A 22,648-nucleotide genomic window follows, 5' to 3' on the forward strand; every position below is an offset into this window, starting at 1 on the left:
TATCTAATTCCTCAGCTAGCTCTATTTCTTTGCCATTCGGGCTTCTTATTGACAGTACCGATCTTTAACTCTGGTGATGTTGAGTTGGGGTGTGTTTTCAGATTTGTTCCAGTAGCTGACTTTTCGCTGTTTGTCCTGGTTCCCTGGTGAAAACAACGGAGGCCTTGTTTAACCGGGCAACGCCCCATCCAGCATGAAATTTTGTCATGTTGTACCATCATTTTGTATTTTGGTTTAACCAATAAGTTACACCAAATTGTATTCAGATTGTATTAACCCATAATACAATCTGAATACAATTTGGTCAGCTAAATCCCAAATTGCCAGCCCATCCTCGTTTGTTCAGTATCCAGGTAGATACCCAACAGGGTGCACCACGAGAAGGTGAGGATTGGACATTAGGTCAGAAGCCCTGGTCGGTTCTCTGCATTCCCTTAAAGGCTATGTGGAGGTCTCCTCTCAGTTATACAGCTTTGACCCTTAAGCACCTGTCCATAACTGAGGTGGCTACGTTGTCTCCAACTTCAGAAAGTGATCAGTTTGTCTTGACTTGGGAGGTAGCAAAACATGTCAAAATTCCAATTAAGAATGTGTATATGTGGAAGTACAAGGTAGGTGACTATGACACACTTAGGAAATAGCTTGAAGCAGTACCGTGGCATAAAAATCTGCAAGGGAAGGATGTATGGGAGATAGTCAAGGGTTATCTGGAGGAAGCAATATCACACTATATACCCAAGGTCAGGAGGGTAAAATGGATAGGAGTTAAATAGATGAGTAGTATCATTAAGCATGAGCTGCAAAAAAAAGAAAATGTGGAGAGTATATAAGGAGAAAGTGACCAACTAGTTCATGAACAGTACAAGAAACAGACAAGAAAGGTCACCAGCATGGTAAGGAAGGCAAATCAGATTACAAGAAGAAATTAGCCAAACAGGCAAAAGAAAATCCCAAACAATTTTTTCATTATATGGCAAGTAGGAGGAAGAATAACTATAGAAATATAAGTTTAATGAGTGCAGATGGCAGAGAGGTAATAGAGGCAGACAGATTTGTTGAACTACTGAGTTACTATTTTGCAAGATTATATTATCTAAGTGAAGATACTCTAATGGCAGAGGCATTAGGGACTAATGTGAGAAGAGAGATTGATGAATTGGAGGTACTTAGGATATTGCACAATCTGAATATCATAATAATTTTTATGAAACACTAAATACTCTAAAAACATGAAAATGTATTCTAATATAATATAAAACACTAATTTTCTCATTTAAAAAACACAATAAAACAGATAAAATCACCAATTTTACACAAGCGCTAAATACACTAACCACTCACAATGTAGCCTTCAACTCAATCCAAATCCAAAAATTAAGGGTCAAAGCCAGATAACTAGGAGGAGACCACAACATTACCTTTCAGGAATGCAAAGGCATGACTGGAATTCTGACCTAATGTCCAATCCTCACCTTCACAGTTGAGGATTGGACATTAGGTCAGAAGTGCCCAGTTGACAGGTGTCTAATCATGTACTGAATGAACAAGTACGTATGGAAACTTAATCTATAAAAATATGTTCTCTATTAGCCTAAACCAGAAATAAACAAGATGTTACACATTATAAAATTTCCTGCTAGTTTGGTCTGGTTAAAGAAAGCCTGCCACTGTTTTTATCAGGGACCCTGGGCGAACCATGAAAAATCATCTATTGGAACAAGCTTTGACTCAACAGCTACAACAAAATAATAAGTATAAAATTTTATATTCATACAGTAATAATCAAGGAAAAGAAAGCACATAATATTCAATACCTAACAAACTTCTTTATTGGAAGATGATTTCAATGGGGAAATGAACAATGAAACTTATTTCTGTCTATGCTCCCACAGAAGATTGTCCTAAGGAAGGTTTCAAAAAAACATTCACTACATTATTGTTGATTGCCTGTTCTTCTGTCCTGAACCAGCATGAAGATATAACTTAGGATCTGAATCTGGAGGTGAACATCACATTTGAAGAATTTTTTTTTTGCATCATTAGTGCAAACAACTGACATATGAGATGGAAAATATGGTCCTTGTTGGAGCTCTATACAGCAGAGTATGAAAGGAATCCCACCAGACAGAGAAAGGTTTTCTGCTCAGGATATAGAGTAGTCATTACTAACAACTATGTTTCAATATAAAGATGTGCAGAAGTTCATGTGGAGAGAAGACAAAAATTTAAAAAAAATTCACTACATTATTGTTAATTGCATATTCTTCTATCCTGAACCAGCATGAAGGTGAACATCTGGAAGTGAACATCACATTTGAAAAGAACGAAACTATAAGAAAGTATTAAAAATAATTCAAGTTGAGCAGCTTTTACAGATGAAGTGTAGACTGCTCAACTTGAATTATTTTTAAAACTTTCTTACAATATCGTTCTTTTCAATGTGATGTTCATTTCCAGATTCAGATCTTCAGTTATATCTTCATGCTGGTTCAAAATAGAAGAATATACGATCAATAATAATAATGTAGTGAATGTTTTTATTTTATTTTTTGTGTCTTCTCTCCACATGAACTTCTGCACATCTGCATATTAAAACATGGTGTTAATAATGACTACTCCATATCTTAAGCAGAAATCAGCAGGTACTTAGCATTTCTCCACATTTTCCAAAACCTTTCTCTTATTGCCCACTTATTTGTTTGGAACTTCTGGTATGGTTTCTTCTTTTCCAAGACTTATTTAACTCCTTGTGCCCACTATGGTGTTCTTATTTTTATATCTTTGCAGACAACTTCAATGCATGCTTTTGCAGCTAAATCAATGTTTCAAGAGAAAATTTTTGTCACAGTGACATATACTCTAAGTGAAACATACGCTAAAGAAAATATTGATTTAGCTACAAAAGCACGTGGTGAAGTTGTCTGCAAAGATATAAAATAAGAACACCATCGTGGACACAAGGAGTTAAATAGGTAGTCCTGGAAAAGAAATTCCAAACAAATAAGTGGGCAGATGTCCTAAAATAATACAGAAATATATAAGAGCCAAGCTATGTATAAAAGTAGCTAAACAAAAGTCATGGGATTGTTGGAAGTTTTTCCACTTGGTTATACTATAAATTAAAGATAACAAGAAATTATATACTTGGTTTAATCCTTTATCCAAGTGTAAGCAAACAATGTCTGCACCTGAAGTATTGCCCAAGTCCTGAAAATATTTCAGGCACAAACTTTGTTTCCTTAAACTTGGATAAAGGATTAAGCCAAGTACAGTGGAACCTCGGTTGTCGAACTTAATTCGTTCCTGAAGGCTGTTCGGAAACCGAATTGTTCAAAAACTGAAACCATTTTCTCATAAGAATTAATGTAAAATGGATTAATCCATTCCCGAAAGGTTTATTTAAACTTTTACAACAGTACTTCATGCATAAGATCGTATACAAACATAATGAAAATGCATAAAATCTTACATAAAAAGAATAAACACAATAAACAGAAAATAAAAACGAAATTTTAACTTCACTTTAACTATACATATGGAGGAGAGTTGATGGCGTAAGTGGAAGGAGGTGAGTAAGGAGAGTCCCCTTCCATAAAAACATCAGGTTACTGTCCTTCTGGGGTTTTCCTCTTTCTCTTTTCTGTCTCTTTGCACCACTCGACTCTGCTTGAGACACACTGGGCCTCTGTCTCACTAAAAACCTGTCCAATGACATTTGTTTTTGCCTGTGTTTTAAAATGTTTCTGAAGTGAGACATAGCACTATCCTTGAAATGGTTTATGATGCAGTTTGCTACAGCTTTGTGAGGGTGATATCTTGCCACAAAACTTTGCACTTCACCCCATTTCACACGCATTTCTTTGATCAAAGAACTTGGAACATCCTCAATCCCTTCCTCTGTGTCTGAAGACATTTCCTCCACCTCCGTCTTTTGCTGCTCCTTCTGAAGGTGTTCCAGTTCTTCTGTGGTGGGCTCATTCCTGTGATCCTCCACTAACTCCTCCCATCAGCCTCAATGTCTCTGTCTGCTACGCAGTCTGGCCACAATTTTCTCCAGGCTGAGTTCATCGTCCTGTAAGTCACTTATGCCCAGTCTTTGTCAAGGATACTTAAGCAATGGAGGATGTTGAAGTGATTTTTCCAGAATTCTCTGAGTGTTAATTCTGTGTCAGAGGTCACTTCAAACCTTTGAAATAGTGCTTTGGTGTAGAGTTTCTTAAAATTCGAAATGACCTGCTGGTCCATGGGCTGAATTCGAGAAGTTGTGTTAGGGGGCAGGAACTTCACTGTGATAAAATCAGACTCCTCCACTAACTCGTCCTCCAAGCCTGGAGGGTGAGCAGGAGCACTGTCCATCACAAGAAGGCATCTAACTGGCAAATTTTTTTCTTGAAGGTATTTTCTCACACTTGGGGCAAAGACTTCATTGATCTACTCAATAAACAATTGTGTGGTTACCCAAGCCCTACTATTAACCCTCCACATAACAGGCAATTTACTTTACATCAAGTTATTTTTCTTAAACACGCTTGGATTCTCAGAGGGGTACACAAGCAATGGCTTGACCTTGAAGTCCCCACTTGCATTTCCACATAGCAAGAGAATCAGCCTGTCCTTCAATGGCTTGTGTCCTGGCAATGCTTTTTCCTCCTGAGTGATGTAGGTCCTCTTTGGCAATTTTTTCCAAAATAGGCCGGTTTCATCACAGTTAAACACTTGTTGGGTTAGAAAACCCTCAGCCTTTACATAGTCACTAAATTCTTGCACATATTTCTCAGCAGTTTCTCAGTTCGAACTCGCAGCCTCCCCATGCCTAACCACACTATGTATGCCGCTTCTCTTAAATTTCTCAAACCACCCTCTGCTAGCTTTGAACACATCAGTATCAGCACTCGTACCAGGGTTTTTCTTTAACAGGTCATCATGTAATCGCCTCACTTTTTCACAAATTATAGCTCAGAAATACTATCACCAACTAACTGTTTCTCATTTATCCAAATCAGCAACAATTTTTCCACTTCTTCAATCATCTGCGATCTTTGTTTAGTAAGAACTTTCACTCCTCTTGCAACATCAACTCTCTTGGTCGCCTCTTTATTTTTAAATATTGTACATATCGTTGATTCGCCATACCAAACTGCATAGCAAGATTCAAGACACGAACGGCATTTTCATGTTTGTCAAGATTTCTATTTTCATCTCTATGGTTCTAACAACTTTTCTTTTCGTTTTGCTGCTATCACTATTCTTCTGCAGCCCCATGGTGGCTTAATTAATAATAATTTATGAAAAAAAAAAGAAAATCAAGAAAACTCGCTGCATATTCGAGCAAGTGTCTACACTGAATGAAGGCTACCACGTAACTGATGCTTTCCCACCTTACAGCTCAGCACATGGAACATGTGGTTGCTGTTTGCCTGTTCGGGAACCAAATTGTTCGAGAACAGAGGTTCCACTGTGTATAATTTTTTGGTATCTTTAATGTACAAGTCATGGGAAGACATTGGTAAGAATATAGAATATAAATATGAGGAAGGTGGCAAATGTTATTATTTATTATTTTGTGACATCTCCAAGTAGTCCGAAGACTCATCGAGAGAGCACACCTACTTTACAGCTTTGTCTCCACCACTACACTAAACCTCCCTCTACCATCATAATCTACATCAACGTCATCTACTGCCCACCACCAACCACTAGTATTTTTTATCTGTAAATTGTGTGAGTTTTTGAAGGACCAATTTGTATGTATGTGGGATGAAAAACCCAAGTTTCCTAGAGAAATAACCCTGCTATCTCCATATGAGATCAGCTAACTCACCTTCAACTGGAAAAAAACATTTAAAGATTCCTCCTGTCATGACAAGAATCAAACTTAGGCCTTTTCCAATTGAAGGGTGCAATGTACCATCATTCTTCCAACTGTGCTATGGAGGCACTTACAGAATGTTCTGGAGACTATTGAAAAGGCTTAGAAATGGAGGAAAGAATACTGTAAAAGGAATCAAAGATGATTAAGGTTACATGAAAACTGAAGATAAGGATATTTTAGATGTATGGAGTAATTACTTTAAAAGACTAAAATGAAACAGATGGTGACAGAACAGTAGAAAAAAAATTATTCAAAAGAAATGCAAACAGGAGTACATATGAATACATATATGAATATCAAATGCTTAAAATGTGAAAAGGCAGAAAAAGTATATGATATTCCATCAGAAATGCTCAAATATGGAGTTATAAAAGTTTGGCAGTGGCTACAATATATCATTCAGAAGGCCTGGTTAAAGTTGAATACAAGATGATTGAAGCAGAGCTCTCAAAGTTCCCCCCTCTATAAAAATTGGAATAAAACTAAATGCGGATTACAGAGGAATTTCTCAAGTGTTCCAGGTAAGGTTTATGCAAACATTCTTGAAAAGAGATTAAGAAAAATTGTGAAGGAGAAACTTGAAAAACAAGCTGAATTCAAGCCAGAGGTTGTCAAGATCAGATTTTCACTTTACAACAAATAGTTGAGAAATTGTCAGAATAAGGTTTGCAGATTAGGAAAAGTCATACGACAAGATGCTCAGTGAAAATCTTTTGAAAATGCTACAATCATGTGGGAAGTAAATAGAACATTATACAGAGCAATACAAAGCCTATATCTAAGTTGAAAGTCAGCAGCCAGAATTAAAGGGAAATAGGAAGAGAGTTTGATGCAAAATTAGAAGTAAGACAAGGATGAACACCATCTCCACTCTTATTCATCATCAACATGGATCACATTATGAAAGAAAGTAGAATTAAACCTGATTAGAATCAGAGATATCTTACTTAGCTCTTTGCTTTATGTAGATCACAAACTTTTGTGTTCTACATAAAGTTATGTTCACAAACTTTTTCGGGCCACCACCCACTTTGCAAGACAAATTTTGTAACGCCCCCATTATATAAATTATATAAAATTATTTTTGTACAAATCAATTAGAAAAGTGGTTTTATATATTTTGAAATGAATATAACGAATATATTTGCTACTGTAAACATAACCTATTATGCAACATATATACATACTCTATTTTCTCAATGACATAGAAAATGACATCTATTTCTATCTGACATGGTGAATTTTCAAATGATTAAATAATTGAAATAGAAAATTGATAAAAAAAATTGATCGTGTAAGACGGGCATAAGATGAATTAAAATGCAATATTTGAATTTTAAATGATTATCTAATCGCAAAATCACGAAAATAATTAATTTTTAAATATATTATTAATTTCTTCTATAAAGAGCCACCGACCCCTAGACCGCCCCAAATGCTACTGATCTCACTATAGCCCCCCCCCCCCCCAGAAGGCTTCAGCACCCACTGGGGGGAAGTACCACCCATAACAGCTGTAACAAATTTGGCATGAAAATCAACAATAAAAAGACGAAAACTATGAAAATAGGCAGGAACACAGAACACTTCAACTGTATTCTCAAGAAGAACCTATAGAACAAGTAAAATATTTCAACTATTTAAGCACTGTTTTAGTGAAGATAATAAACTAAATATGAAAATAAACAACAGAATAAGTTAGAAATGTTAGAAAAAACAGAATGGCAGGAAAACAACCCAGAGGAAGACTAAGTTCTAGGTAGATTGATTCAATCAGATGTGTCCTATAAGCCCAAAATATTACATATATGTGACAATATTGGACTGCTGACAAGTAATACAATAATTTGCAGGAAAATTATTAATAGGGGATAAGTAATAATGTAAACTCTTAATCATTTAGTAGCATGCACACCCCTTGGGAGTATACATTAGGATTTTGAAGTTGAAAGTTTATTTTTCACTTGGTTAGACTATAATAAATTTAGTTGTTGTACTACCTTACCCCAGTAAGGTAGTACAACACCATATTCAGTCCTGAAGATATTTTCAGTTGCAAACTTTGTTTGCTCACACTTGGATAAAGGATTAAACTAAATTTATTATAGTCTAACCAAGTGAAAAATAAACTTTCAACATCTTTCTCTAAATCCAGAGTAATTTATTAAAAAGGTGGCACACCATTTGGCAACTCCTATAGGTAGAGATGACCTTACTAATGCTTCTGGCTGGTATCTCCACTTGGGACTGGCTCCCACTGAATAGACCTCAATAAAGGTCGAAACTAGTCTGGGTAGTGGCCAATCCCTTAATGCATAACATTATACATATCCGCAAGGAGATGGGTTTTGCATTATGGGAGATACTGGGATAGGAGTGATGTTAACTTGGTTCACCTTTGCTACGAGTTGCCCGGTGTTGTACTACCTTACCCCAGTAAGGTAGTACAACACCATATCCAGTCCTGAAGGTGCAAACTTTTCAGTTGCAAACTTTGTTTGCTCACATTTGGATAAAGGATTAAACTAAATTTAGGACATCAGGATTTTGATAAGTAGATCTTAAATGAAGGGAAATGTTAATTTCTGATTAAAATATTTTTGGATGTTAGATTTATGCACACTGGATACAGAGTAGTTACTGTAAGATTATATCTATTATTTACTAATTATTACTCACCTGCAAGGCCAACGATATGCAGTTTGCTGCCATTTAATATTCCTTCTGGAAGACTTGTTAAGTTATTATTAGAAATTATCAGTTTCACAAGATTCTGCATAGGTAAAATACAGTCCAGTGATAGTTGTCTTAAACTATTATTAGATAAATCAAGGAATTCAAGTGAAATGAGATTTTGAAAAATTTTTTCATCTAAGAATTGAAGTTCATTGTGAGACAATAATAAAATCAAAAGACTACTTAAATTTTCAAATAAACTTGCATCAAGTTTATTTAAAAAATTTCCAGAAAGGTCTAAGCATTGAAGAAGCATTAATGTATGAAAAGCTTCGGGGATAATAGTTCTGATTTTATTATTTGAAAATGAAAGATTAACTAAATTGGTTAAAGAATCCATATATCTTTCTGATATTTTAACTAAACTATTATTTGACAAGTCCAAATTCTCCAAGTCACTAAATGCACTAAATGCATTTGAAGAAATACTGTTAACAGCGTTGCTTGATAAGTTTAAGTTTTTAAGGTCTTTCCAACTGAAATTCAAATCAGTGGCTTTTATTTCCTTTATATCACAAAAAGAAATATGTAAACTTGTGCACTTCTCATGTAAATTTTCCAGAATTTGCTGTAATCCACCTTGCCTGATCAAACTAGTACATATTAAAGGAGAATCTGGAATTGTTTCAATCCTACAAGCAGAAAGAACATTATGTGGACCAGAACAGTCATATGATTTATCAGATACTGAACGACTGATGACAGACACCACACAGATCGATATGTATAGCCAACAGCCTACTGCAACTAATGTCATGATGTCAATGTAACAAATCAGTTTCTCACTTCACTTTATGCAGTCAAGTTCAAAAATGTAAGCTCTTTTATCTGTGTTGTCTTGGTTCCAATTTGAAAAGCTCTTCATTACCTGTAAATAAAAGTAACAATATCAGTACTTTTCCTGAGTGATAAAAGAAAAACCAAAAAAGTAAACTTAATTAAAATAATGAAAAAAAAAAGTTATGCTCTCTTAACTATTAAGATCAACTGTAGTATATTCAACAGTCAATATCTACAAAGAAAATTAAAAATAACCCTGAATCCATATATTTATTGAATCATTGTAGAATTTTGTTGCAGCCTAAAAGCAATAATTTGAACTAAAAATAATCAATCTGATGTTACAAAATAAGTAACATTTATTACTGGTGGTGAAAATAAAGTTTTATTTGGGTTCTGAAATGTACTTCTGAAACATTATACCAAATTACTTTTGGCATAAGCAAACAAAGTTGCATGTGAATTAACTTCATAACTGGCTAATTGTATATAGAAGCTAATGCCGTTAGCTTCCACTTTAGTAATGTCGTGAAGTAACTTCATGACTTTACTTCATGCATGAACTTTATTTGCTTACACTTAGATAAAGGATGAAACAACCAACAAAATAATTTCTTGGCATTTTTAATTTATCGTATAATCAAGTGAAAAAATTTTCAACATCTATCTCTAATCAAAAGTATTTTAGTAATAAGGTGTGACACCTCTGACTACTTGTATGTGGGAAATATGACTTCTGCATTACTTCAACCTCGGTATCTCTCCTAGGTCTAGCTCCCACTGATGAAACCTCAATCAGGTCGAAACCAGTCTAGGTAGTAGTCCTTCCCATAACACATAGCATTAATCTTGTCCATAAGGATATGTACCTTGCAGTATGGGATACTAAGGCAAGTGATGTGAAGTCATTAGCCTCTATATACAAGTAGCCCAGTCGTGAAGTTGCTTTACAGGCAAACCTTGTTTGCTTACAATTGGATAAAGGATGAAACCAAGAATATAATCTCTTGGCATCTTCAATTAAGCAGTATAGCAGCTAGAATAGAGAATGCTGGTGCTGGTAGAATGGCCTCAAACACACAGTGATTGTAAGGAGTATTCGAAAAAAGAAAGCTGAGTTTATGGCATTGATTGAGACATTATGCTCAAAATAATTGGAATAAGTGAAACTTGGTTGTCTGAGGAGGATGTGATGTCAGGAATAGAATTAGAAGGATATATATAATTTTCCAGAAGGATAGAGATGTGAAAAGAGGAGGGTGCTGTTAATGATTGCAGAGGAATCGTGTCCAAAAGGTGTGGAAGTTGATAGTGCATACACAGATTTTGAATCTGTGTGGTGCAAAGTTGAAATAAACAGGTTAGTATATCTGATGGATGCTATTATATGCCAGAGAATACTGATTGTGAAATGTTTAAGCAAATTAGTTGGGCATGTAAAAAGAAGGTGATCCTGATAGCAGACTTTAATTACAGGAATACAGACTGGAAGGAAGAGATACTGTATGGGAACAAGGAGAACGAGTTTGTGGAATTTCTGAGAGATAAGAGTCTTAAGCAGCACGTGATTGAAGCAACTAGAGGCTTTAATGTTTTGGATTTGGTGATAACTTCACAAGATGTAGTTGTTAATGAACTGTTGACACTGCCACCGGTTGGTGAGAGTGATCATGAGGTACTAGTTTGGGAAGTGATGAAACAAGAAAAGATCACTGAAAAAATGGATACATGTGGAAGTATATAGCAGGTGATTACAGGAAGCTGTGAAGTCAGTTAGCATCAGTACATTGGGTAGATGAGTTGGGTGGAAAGATGTTGACAATGCATGGAAACTCACAAGGCAGAATCTGACAAATGCAATACATGACTGCATACTGAGGGCTAAGCAAGTAAATAGAGTAGGAGTGAAATAGATGAACAGCAAAATCAAGCTGTGCTGGAAAAGAAAATGCTATGGAGGAAGTACAAGACCGTTGGTGGTGAGCAGACCCATGAAGTGTATAAAGTTCAGGCTAAAAAGGTGACAAGCATGAAAAGGTGCAGTATGAGAGTGGGAGACTACGATAAAGAATGCAGAGTTCACACAAATCAGTTATCACCAATAAGATAACAAAGCTAAAAGCAGGTTATGAATGTGAAGTGCAAATAAGTTTTTAGTATTATGAGGGAATTTATGTATCTATACAACATCTAGTTTTAAGTTAGTGTGACTGAATGTAACTTGGGTTTAGCCTTTACTCCTTCGAATCTGTTATAGCAGATGTCAAAACTCACCTCATCACCATTTAAAGACTACAACACCATTAAATGTTTGTGACATGTAAGCATCCAGGAAATTAAAAATATTGCAGCTAATCACTTGAGTGCTATTGTCTCTGGCTTCAGTAGTAAAGTAGTGGGTTAGAAATTATCTAGAAGGTCAGTAGAGGGAGATAGGGATTGCTTGAATTGAAATGGGATTAAATATTCTTAAAGAGTGTGGAACAGTCATAGTTTATAGGTACAAGGGGGGAGGGAGTTGGATGGCAGGTTAATGAACAGAGAATAGGGATAAATAAAAACATGAATTTCACAGTATACTATGTCTGTCAATTGTGTATCTGCCTTTTCGCAAGAAAAACACAAGAATCTCCAGCTAACCTTCAGTTAAGAAAGCATGGGAAAGAAAGAAAGGTTTGTTCTTTCCCTTATAAAGGTTCTTTCACATGATCTTCCAAACGAAGGGAACCATCATTACCAACTCAACTACAAGGCTAATGGGAAAGAAAGAAAAGGTGCAGTATGAGAGTGAGAGATGACGATAATTATTGTAACAAATCTCCATGCAGTCAGACTGATCATAGGTGATATCACTCAGCAAGAAATATACTGTATCTAATCAAACCTAATCCTTGTTCATGACTCGTACCACTCATCCACAACTTTCCATTTAAAAAATTTCTTCAACACATCTTAACACAGCTTCCAGAGCCAGTCTCTTTGCTTCTCACCCTCCACACTTCCAGCCTTTGTTAATCCTAGAATGCCAAGCATTTGTAAAAATGACCACAAATAATGGATATCACTTTTTTTTTTGGACCTTTTGTCGGAAATATGATTTTCGCCCATTCATTGTTAAACAGTGATCAGCATTCATTATGGAAAAATTTGGAATAATGTTGGACTTTGGTTAACATTACCTAGTTAAAGAAAAATAAAATCATAAATGGTAAATTTTAAAAATTCAAAATGTTAAGTGAAAATTAAAAATTAACTAAACAAAAACAGTATGAGTAAAACAGTAAGTAAAACTACATCAATACTCCGACAAAAGTTGCAAAAAAGCAATTTCTTTTTGAGTTGTCATATTTACAAATGCTTAGCATTCTAGGATTAATAAAGGCTAGAAGTGGAGGCAAGAAGCAAGGAGACTATTTCTGGAAGCTGTGTTAAGATGTGGTGAGGATATTTTTTTTAGATGGAAAATGATGGGCAAATAGTATAGGTTGTGAACATCAATATCTGTTGGTGGAGTTTAATTCTTCATAGTCCTGTTATTTTTTATTCTTATCATTTTGTGTGAAAAACACTGATTAAGAGCTAGCCCGCTGTGTTATTTCTGTATCCACGGTTATGACAATTGGTGCTTGCAGTCCTGGCTGATACTGGGACTGTACATGATCGACAGCCCTATTCTTTTATTTGTGACATGGTTGACTTAAAGGTACTTTGGTTCTTGAAACAGATATTATATAGCTGAAAGGAAGTCTGCTAAACAGTGAAGTTATAGTCTGATGTGTTACAAAGTAGCAGTGAAAAAAAATGTTTTTGTTAAAATTTATTAGTTTTACTTTAAATTTATAGGAAATTTAAGCTAAACAGAATGAATAGTCTGTGAATAGATTGTGCTTAAAGAATATGTACATTAAAGTAATATTAATAAAGTTAATTAGTATTTTTGTGCAGCATTTGAATAATGATGTCAGCCACAATTCAATTTGGAGATGGCTGATCTCAAGTCCTCCACCATTTAAGGACTACTGTTTACGCAGAATATTAAGGGATTTTGTAGTATGCACTGCTCGCAGAATGTACACATCCAGGCAGTTAAAACTGTGGCAGGTGAGAGACTGGAGAGTGCATGTCTGCGTAAAATAAAGAGAAAAGAACTTCCTGATTTCGAAATTAGCAACAGACTTCAGCAGCATTATTCCAGAAATGGGTGAATACCAACTGAGAGGATGAGTAGCATGATCGAAAGTGAGGAAAATGAGCAGCATGTGAATGAGAATATAAAATTGTGGAGTATAGTAGGTTTGAAAGATGGTGTATTTTGGGAGGATGAATGTCAAGTGAGAGTAAGTAGCATGCAGAGAGAGAGAATGATGCACTGAAAGAAGAAGTGGAATATATGAGGAATGAGTTAAGAAGCATGAAAAAAGAGATTAGATATGGAAACAATGAATGATAAGCAAATCAGAGTAGGAATGATGGATGGAGAGAGAGAGAATAGGAGAGCCAGTGGAAGAGAGGGAATGAGAGTAAGGCAAGACAATGCAGGAACCAGGGATGGAGATATGATAGGATGGCAGATAAGTGGAAGAATAAGGAGAGAAAGTGTAGGGGGGGTGGGGATACAGGTGCACAAGGAAGAAACTGAGTGGTAAGAGGCATGATGTATGCTGATTCGATGATCTGTGCAAGGCAGAAAGGCAGAGAAGTGTTTGCCTGGAGGAACGATAGTGTGATTATGAAAATTGATTTGAAAGAGTGGATGAGACGATTGCAATGGTGGACACGAATAACTTGAGAGGCAGCGTGAATCAGGTGGTGAGAGATCTGAGGTTCATGCTTGAGTTGTACAGAAGAAGACAGAGAGGGAAGATAGTAGGTATGATAATGCAGAGATAAGGAGAAGAGCATCAATAATGAATAATGTGATAGCCAAAATGTGTCAAAAGAGAGGCTTGGATTATGTTGATGCTTGGAGTGCATATGTGGATAGAAAGGAACTGTATGAGAAGATACAGCATGCATTTGAATCAGGAAAGAAGGAAGGCATCTGGAGGGAATGTTCTTCATTGAACAAGTGAAAGTGTTGGAGCAGGAAAAACTAGAATTATCAGGGGTGTATGGTAGTAGGGGTAACCTCTTGTGGGAATGGTCACTTCGGAGAAAGGGGAACACATGATGCAATGCAGAATCTAGTGAAGTTTAGAGAGAATACTGATAGATACAAAAACACTGACAACAAGTTGATGCTTCTTTATAATAATGCCATAAATATATGGAATAAAGGAGATGAACTGGTAGTGCTGACAGCCTCAGCCTGTTCCAAAGATTATTAGGATCAGTGAGACATGGTTGATGGAAGATGATATACTGACAAGAATAGAAGTAGCAGGATAGGAAGAGCAAATGTGGTGGTGCAGTATTTCTTATGATAAGTCTGAGTTGCATCCTCTCAGAGTGGAGGATTTGGAAGGTAACAGCTTTTGAGAGCATATGGTGTGAGGCTGAGGTGGGCAGGGTATCTAGTGAGATGTTGCTATAAGCCAGGGAGTGTAAAAAGAATGTTCATTATGGGAGATTTTAACTACAGCAGTAAAAATTGGTAAGAGGAAACTACATGTATTAGTAAAGGAATGGAATTTCTGGAATTCTTGAGAGACAAATGTCTTTGATAACACATAACTAAGTCATACCTTTTCAAGATCATAAAGAATATTTATGAAACCAGGATCATCCTCAAAGATTTTACACAATGCTCTATCATACCCATTCCTAAAGTAAATAATGCAAACAAGTGTGAAAATCATTGAACAATAAGCTTAATATCACATGCTTCGAAAATACTACTCAAAATCATACAAAAAAGACTAACAAAGAAGGTTGAAGAATATGTTGGCAATGACCAGTTTGGATTCAGGAAACAGCAGGGGACAAGAGAAGCAATCCTAGCTCTAAGAACAGTTATTGAAAGAAGATTGGAGAACATTCAAAATACTCTGATAGTCTTTCTTGACTTGGAGAAAGCCTTCGATAGTATTGACTGGAATCAAATGTTTCACCTCCTAAAAACAATAAAGGTAGATTGGAGAGATAGAAGGCTCATATTTAATCTTTACAAGCATCAAGAAGCCCTAATAGAAGCAGCCAGCAATACAACAAAAACTGCAATAGCAAAAATACGTAGAGGTGTAAGATAGGGGTGCTCTCTTTCACCCATATTGTTTAATCTATACATTGAAGATGCAATAAATAAACTGAAAGAACTAATAGAAATTGGAATTAAGATAAATGGAATTGATATTAACTGGCTACGGTTTGCAGATGATATAGCAGTTTTATCTGATAACGAAAACAAACTGAAAGCCACCCTAACAAAGATGGAAGAAATCTTCACACAGTACAGCCTAAAAATTAATTAGACCAAGAATTTCATATATAAATAACAATGATTCTAACTGGCACTAAGAGTTATGAAGAGATAAAAAGGAAGTCACAAGACAGGATGTTGTGATGTGCTGCTATATTTACCAATTTTTGGATTGATGCACCAAAGACGAAGAACACATATACCAGAAGGAACAGGAGTTTCAAGACTTGGGTTTGGTCAAAGCATCATAAGAATTCCTAATTGAGATGGCACCTGTATCCCTGATTGGAGAGAGAGTACCCATGTGGTTTTGACTTGGAAGATGAAAGGACATTCAGAAGTATCAAAGAGAAAGGAATTCATGTACAATTATAATATGGGTGATTATAATAATCTTAGAAATCAGCTTGGGAGAGTTCCATGGATTGAGGAGTTGGAAGGATGAGATGTTATCAATGAATGGGAACTGGTGAATAAATAATTATTAGCATCAATGTCAAGTTGTATACCGTGAATGAAAACGAGAACACAAAAGATATATGAAGAGAGGGGAAGAGAGCACATGCATGAAGAATATAAGACTCAGGCCATGAGAGTAACTAGTATGGCAATGAAGGCAAAACTGAATAGAAGAAGAGATCAGCCCTGAAATCAAAGAAATCCTAAGCCATTCTTTTGTTGCATGGCTAGTAGGAGAAAATGATTGTGGAAGAATGATGGTGAAAAATGGGAGTAGAGTGACTGATGCAAAGGACAGAGTGGAGTTGTTTAAGGGCCGCTATTGGGGTATTTCATCCTAGAGAAGTAGGTTTTAATACTAGGAAAATGTTCAAGGTTTAGAAGTGCAAGAAAAGAGCATGTTTAAAATACCAAGTACTCTGGATGTCAATAAACCAGTGGGACTGGATGGGATTTCAACATGAGATTTAAGAGATTATGCTAAAAAAACGAACAGCTCCCAATTACATATTTGGTTTAATCCTTTATCCAAGTGTAAGCAAACAAAGTTTGTGCCTGAAATATTTTCAGGACTGGGGCAACTTGTGGTGGAGGTAGTATAAGTTCTGATCACTTGCTTTAGTATCCCATAATGCAAAGCACATATCCTTATGAGAAGAAACAGCATGCATTTGAATCGGGAAAGAAGGAAGGTATCTGGAGAATCATTCTTTGTATAATGCTATGCATTATGGAAAGGATCACTACCCAGACCAGTTTCGACCTTTATTGAGGTCTCGTCAGTGGGTGCTAGACCCAGAGATGGTGATACTAAGGTGGAAGCAAAGCAAAAGTCATATCACCCTAGCTCCCACTGACGAGACCTCAATAAAGGTCGAATCTGGGTAGTGATCCTTTCCATAATGCATAGAATTATATATATCCATAAGGATATGTGCTTTACATTGGCTACTAATGGGATACTAAGGCATGTGATCAGAATTTATACCACCTTTACCACGAGTTGCCCCAGTCCTGAAAATATTTCAGGCACAAACTTTGTTTGCTTACACTTGGATAAAAGATTAAACCAAATATGTAATTGGTAGCACAGCATAGAAAAAACTTCCATAAACTAATAGCTCCATTGACCTAGAGTTTCAGTGAAAGTCTGGCCACAGGAAAGATGCCCAAGGAAGGAATGAGGGTAAGATAACATCATTGCATAAGGGAGCAGTGGAATGGAAGTATCAAACTATAGACTACTTTGTATTTATTCAGTAGTAGTTAAAATTTTGGAGCAATTAGTGAGGGATCATTTACAGCATTGGGCAAATGAGGGTAATGTTATCTGTGAGAGTCAGGATGGATTTGTTAAGGAGAACTCTTGTTTTAGTAATCCGATTTCCTTTTATAATAAAGTAAAAGTGGCTGATGTCCTAATGTGGCAGCCAGGGAATAAGAACAGCCACACTGTAGCTCATGCATGTCATATGAAGCAACTAAAATGGATACCCAATTACTGAGGTATAGCTCGGTCACCCCGTCCTCCGGGGGTCATAAATACGGAGACCTGGTCCTCCAGGCTGGTGGTTGGGCATGGGGCTGATGGCCCTGAGGGAAAAAAAAAAATAAAACTTGTCATGAAATCTAAAGAAATAACTGCTGGATGGACAAAATGGCAAATGTTCTTAAGGATTTGAAAAGTGGATCATGGAACGTACTTTCTCTCTTTATCGATCTGGAGCTTTAAAAATGCTGCTGGAGCAATTGGATAAATACAGGATACTTGTTACAGCTATACAAGAAATGAGATGGACAGGAAAGAGGATTATGGAAAAGAAAAATAATTTTTTATAGCTGCCTAAAGAAAGATCACGTTTGGAACAGGTTTCATTGTAAACAAGAGGATAAAACATCTTATTATGGACTTCAAAGAAAACTCTCGAATGTGTAGGTTATGAATTAAAGGACAGTTTTTTTTTTAACTACAGTTTTATCTGTGTACATGCTCCAACTGAAGAAAAGAATGTTGCTAAAAAAGAGTGGTTTTATGATGAATTAGATATTCATCATAAAATATCTAATTCCATTTGGAAATATAGTTTACATAATGAGACTAACGATAATAGGACTAGATTGATCAACTTTGCTTCTTTAAGAAATATGGTTATTGGTGGTACAATGTTTAATCATAAAGATATTCATAAAATGACCTGAAGTCTCCTGATGCAGACACTGTTAACCAAACCGATCATCTTTTAATAGATGCAAGACACCCATCCAATTTGAGAACCTACAGAGGTGCAAATATTGATTCTGATCTTTGATATAATCAAATAGTAGAACCAGAATCGCTAATAGAAGGAAGATATATATGGGTCCCATGCTAGAAAGTCTAATAAGGAAAGATTAAAGGATTAGAAGTTAAAGCCAAATATAATGAGAGAATCAGTGAAAACCTGTCTGGTCTAACCATTGGTGAGTGTTAATGAAGCTTGGATGTTCTTAGCGATGTCATAGTGACAACAGCAGACATAGTATTAGGAAAACTCAGTAGAGTTAAGTATAACCATTGGTTTCATGCAGAATGTGACTGTATTAAAAAATGAGGCATATAAACATGCAGCAGAGAAACCACACTCTTAAAGCTGTGGAGGAATATCACTTGGCTAGATAAGAAGAAAAAAGAGTGCATAAGAAAAGAAAGAAGAAATACTATGAGGATGAATTTAAGGAATTGGAACATATCAGAAATATGTATGAAAGCAGATCTTTCTATCAAAAGATAAATAGTAGTCGGAAATATTTCCAGCCTAGAACAATGTTATGTAGGGATAAGGAGGATATAATTTTGAGTGGGAATGAAATGATACCAGGAAGATGGGCAGAGCATTTCGATGAATTATTGAATCCAAATATATCTGGTCAATTAGATGATATGGAAAAAGAGCCAAGATCTAGAAGCAGTTGAACCAGTACCAACAGTGGAGGCAGTTATTAAAAAAAAACTTAAGAACAATAAGTCCCCAGGAATGGATAGGATACAAGCAGAATTACAATGTTATGTAGGGATAAGGAGGATATAATTTTGAGTGGGAATGAAATGATACCAGAAAGATGGGCAGAGCATTTCGATGAATTATTGAATCCAAATATATCTGGTCAATTAGATGATATGGAAAAAGAGCCAAGATCTAGAAGCAGTTGAACCAGTACCAACAGTGGAGGCAGTTATTAAAAAAAACTTAAGAACAATAAGTCCCCAGGAATGGATAGGATACAAGCAGAATTAATTAAAAGTGCAGGTACAGAATACTTCAAACAGCTGTGTCAACTTATTAACAAAAATCTGGATTAATGAAACAATTCCAAAACGAATGGAATCTGAGTGTCATATGTCCCATCCATAAGAAAGGTGATGTAATGATATGTTCTAACTACAGAGGAATCAATTTACTATGTACAACTCATAAACATTTTCTCTAACATTCAATTTAAGACTTTATCCCCTGTAGAGAATGTTATTTGCAATTATCAGTGTGGATTCCATCAAGGAAGATTGACAAATGATCAGAATTTTAATATACACCAGTTACTTGAAAAATGTAATGAATTTGGAATTAAACACACAACCTTTTCATAGATTTTAGAGCTGCATATGATAGCATAGATAGATCTAACTTATCTATTGCAATGGAGGAACTACAGATTCCAAGAAAACTTATTGCTTTAGTTAAAGCTACAATGAGAAATACTCGTTGTCAGATCAAAATTCAGAACATGTTGTCTGATCCAATATATATAAAAAATGGTGTTCGACAAGGGGATGGCTTAGCTTGCTTACTGTTTAATATAGCACTTGAAAAAGGTTTTCAGAGATACTGGCATTAATACAAGGGGAACTATTTGCTACAAGTCTGTACAAATTATGGTATATGCAGATGATATCGATATTATAGGAAGAACACAAAAAGCAATGCAAGAAACTTTCATCGGTTTAGAAAAGCCAGAAAGAAGATGAATTAGCAGATTAACTAAGAAAAAACAAAGTATATGCATAACCAGAAAGATTTCTAATAACAATCCTTTTCAAATTGAAACTGGTTCCTATAAATTTGAAATTGTACATAGTTTTATATACTTGAGATCAGAAGTTAATTGTAAAAATGATATCAGTACTGATATTCAGAGACAAATTCTTTCTGCAAATAGATGCTTTTGTGGACTTAGGAAACACCTAAAGTCACATTTAATCTCATGAAAAATAAAGATGATGATGATGTACAAAGTACTTGTAAGACTAGTGTTAACTTATGCCTCTGAAAACTGGGTATTATCAATGGCAGATGAAAGATTGGTAGGTCTATTTGAAAGAGGAGTTCTCAGATATATTTTTGGAGCAGTACAAGAGAATGGTGTATGGAATAAAAGATATAACCATGAATTATACAGATTTAATGAGCCAGACCTTATTAAGTACATAAAAATAAATAGATTAAGTTGAGCTGCACATATACGCATAGATAGTAATAGAATAGTTAAGGTGTTTAACGCTAAGCTGGAAGGATAAAGAAAAATTGGAAGACCTAAATTAAGACAGGAAGATGAAGTGATGCAAGATATTAAGGTTTTAGGAGTCAAAAATTGGAGGAGTTTGGCATTGAATAAGGAAGGCTGGCAGAAGTTTCTGAAGAAGGCGGCCAAGGCCCACGTCATTGGCTATCAAGCCAATGATGAAAAATGGTTGATGATGGTAATTTCTATTCTGTCATTTTTATTGGATTTTGCAAAAGCATTTGACAGGTTGCCACATGATAAGCTGATATGCAAGTTACAGCACATGGGATTAGATGTCAGATTAGTAAATTGGATTGGCTATCTGATAGAGCAGCATTTCTCAAACTTTTCCTACAACGGAACACTTCACAAATCCTGAAAGTTTAATGGAATACCTTGGTTAGAATCGAATATCATCGGTCTCGTATTCCATGTAAAGCTAAGCACACACTATCACCGCAGCAGGATGTATTGCATCGCAAAAATGCAACAGCGCACACTACAGGCATGTCAGGCCACAGCACATCGAATTGACCTTGGCTGTGACCACACATTTCCTAGAATAAATACCTCCATACTTCACTTGCACTCAGAGGGCCAACAACTATGGGCAGCTGAGTGTGCTATCAAGGCCAGCACACGCTGGCCTTAATAGCACAATCCACATGCAAAGTGAGGAGCGCCTGATTTTCAAGCATGTTTGAACTTGCCGCAACATTTAAAACCATTCCAGGCTCATATTAATTTTGATATTTTTTCACGGAACACTTATTCACTTTTTGCAGAACATAGTTTGGGAAACACTATGATAGAGATTATAGTTGTGTATGAGGGAGGGGAGTATCAAGGAAGCTGAAGGTTACAAATGGAATCCCATAGGATGCAGGACTGGGACTTGTACTGTTTAACCTTTATATCATTGACATTGTCAGTGAATGTACAGGGATATTCAGTTATTTTTAGATGAGAAGCTGGGAAGGGTTATTAGTAATAGTGCAGATGTCATAGTCCTGCAAGAGGATTTGAATGAACTGGACAGATGGGCAAATAAATGGTATTTCAGTTTAAGTCAACTGAACATAAAGTCTTGAAGTTTGAGCTAAATCAATAGGAGGCTGCTGGAAGAAATGTACTGGAGCAAGTAAGGAAGGAAAGGGATCTTGAAGTGATGATTGATAGAAACCTGAAATTGGGGTGCATATTTTGATAACCCAGAGGTCTGCTGCAATAGCAAGAAGGATGCTGACCAACAGAAATAAAAGTTGTCGATTGTATATAAAGTCTTGATCAGACCACACCTGGACTATTGTGCTCAAATTTGATCCCCAGCATTTGAAGGGAATAGATTAACTGTGGAAAGAGTACAGAAGTGGATAACAAAGATGATATCAGGATTGCACAAAGTTAAATATAAGAACAAAATGAAGGAATGTGAACTCCAAATTTGGTAAATAGGAGAGGTGATATGAAAAAACACTGCAAAGTTCTTTCATTTGGTGTAACAGAAGGAAGGAGCAAGGACAAGGAGCCATCCCTAGAAGTTGCAAAAGGAAATCATGGGCAAGAGGGTGGAGGGTGAGTTGTGGTTTCTTTGCATGGAGTGTGGCTGAACCATGGAATGCACTGCCTGACAGGATGGTGAGAGCACAAACAGTGAATGAGTTGAAGGAGTGATATGATAGACTGTGTTTTCCAGGGCCATGATGAGTCTGTATTCTTTATAGTTGTGACTCCATAGAGATCCTGAATCATAATAACAATAATAATATTGGAGATATCCATATCCCAGTGATTTCGGACCATCATTCCTGTTGGGATTATGGTGATTGAATAACATCATGCAGGCTTCTTTTGCATTTATACCAAATTTTGATAAACATAAAGATATGGCACTGTCCAAATCA

At 35.9% G+C, this 22,648-nt stretch overlaps 2 protein-coding genes across 4 annotated transcripts in view; one reads left to right on the forward strand and one right to left on the reverse strand.

The window, feature by feature from the left end:
- The window catches only part of CNPYb (FGF signaling regulator protein canopy b), a 285,994-nt gene extending 276,709 nt beyond the window's left edge, over positions 1-9,285 (forward strand). The window contains exon 7 of the mRNA XM_090397390.1: positions 9,171-9,285. Coding sequence (XP_090253516.1) covers positions 9,171-9,182 — 12 coding nt within the window. The 3' untranslated portion in view covers positions 9,183-9,285. The remainder of the gene's footprint in view (positions 1-9,170) is intronic.
- Positions 1-22,648, reverse strand: part of LOC150102943 (uncharacterized) — a 149,276-nt gene that overhangs the window by 40,706 nt on the left and 85,922 nt on the right. For all 3 annotated transcript variants that reach the window (XM_090397387.1, XM_090397386.1, XM_090397388.1), the window contains one exon: positions 8,552-9,476. In XM_090397387.1, coding sequence (XP_090253513.1) covers positions 8,552-9,365 — 814 coding nt within the window. In that variant the 5' untranslated portion in view covers positions 9,366-9,476. The remainder of the gene's footprint in view (positions 1-8,551; positions 9,477-22,648) is intronic.

This window comes from Typopeltis vanoorti, chromosome 9, assembly GCF_054136105.1.
Source record: "Typopeltis vanoorti isolate ZY-2024b chromosome 9, IOZ_Tvanoo_1.0, whole genome shotgun sequence".
In the NCBI taxonomy this organism is placed as follows: Eukaryota; Metazoa; Arthropoda; class Arachnida; order Uropygi; family Thelyphonidae; genus Typopeltis; species Typopeltis vanoorti.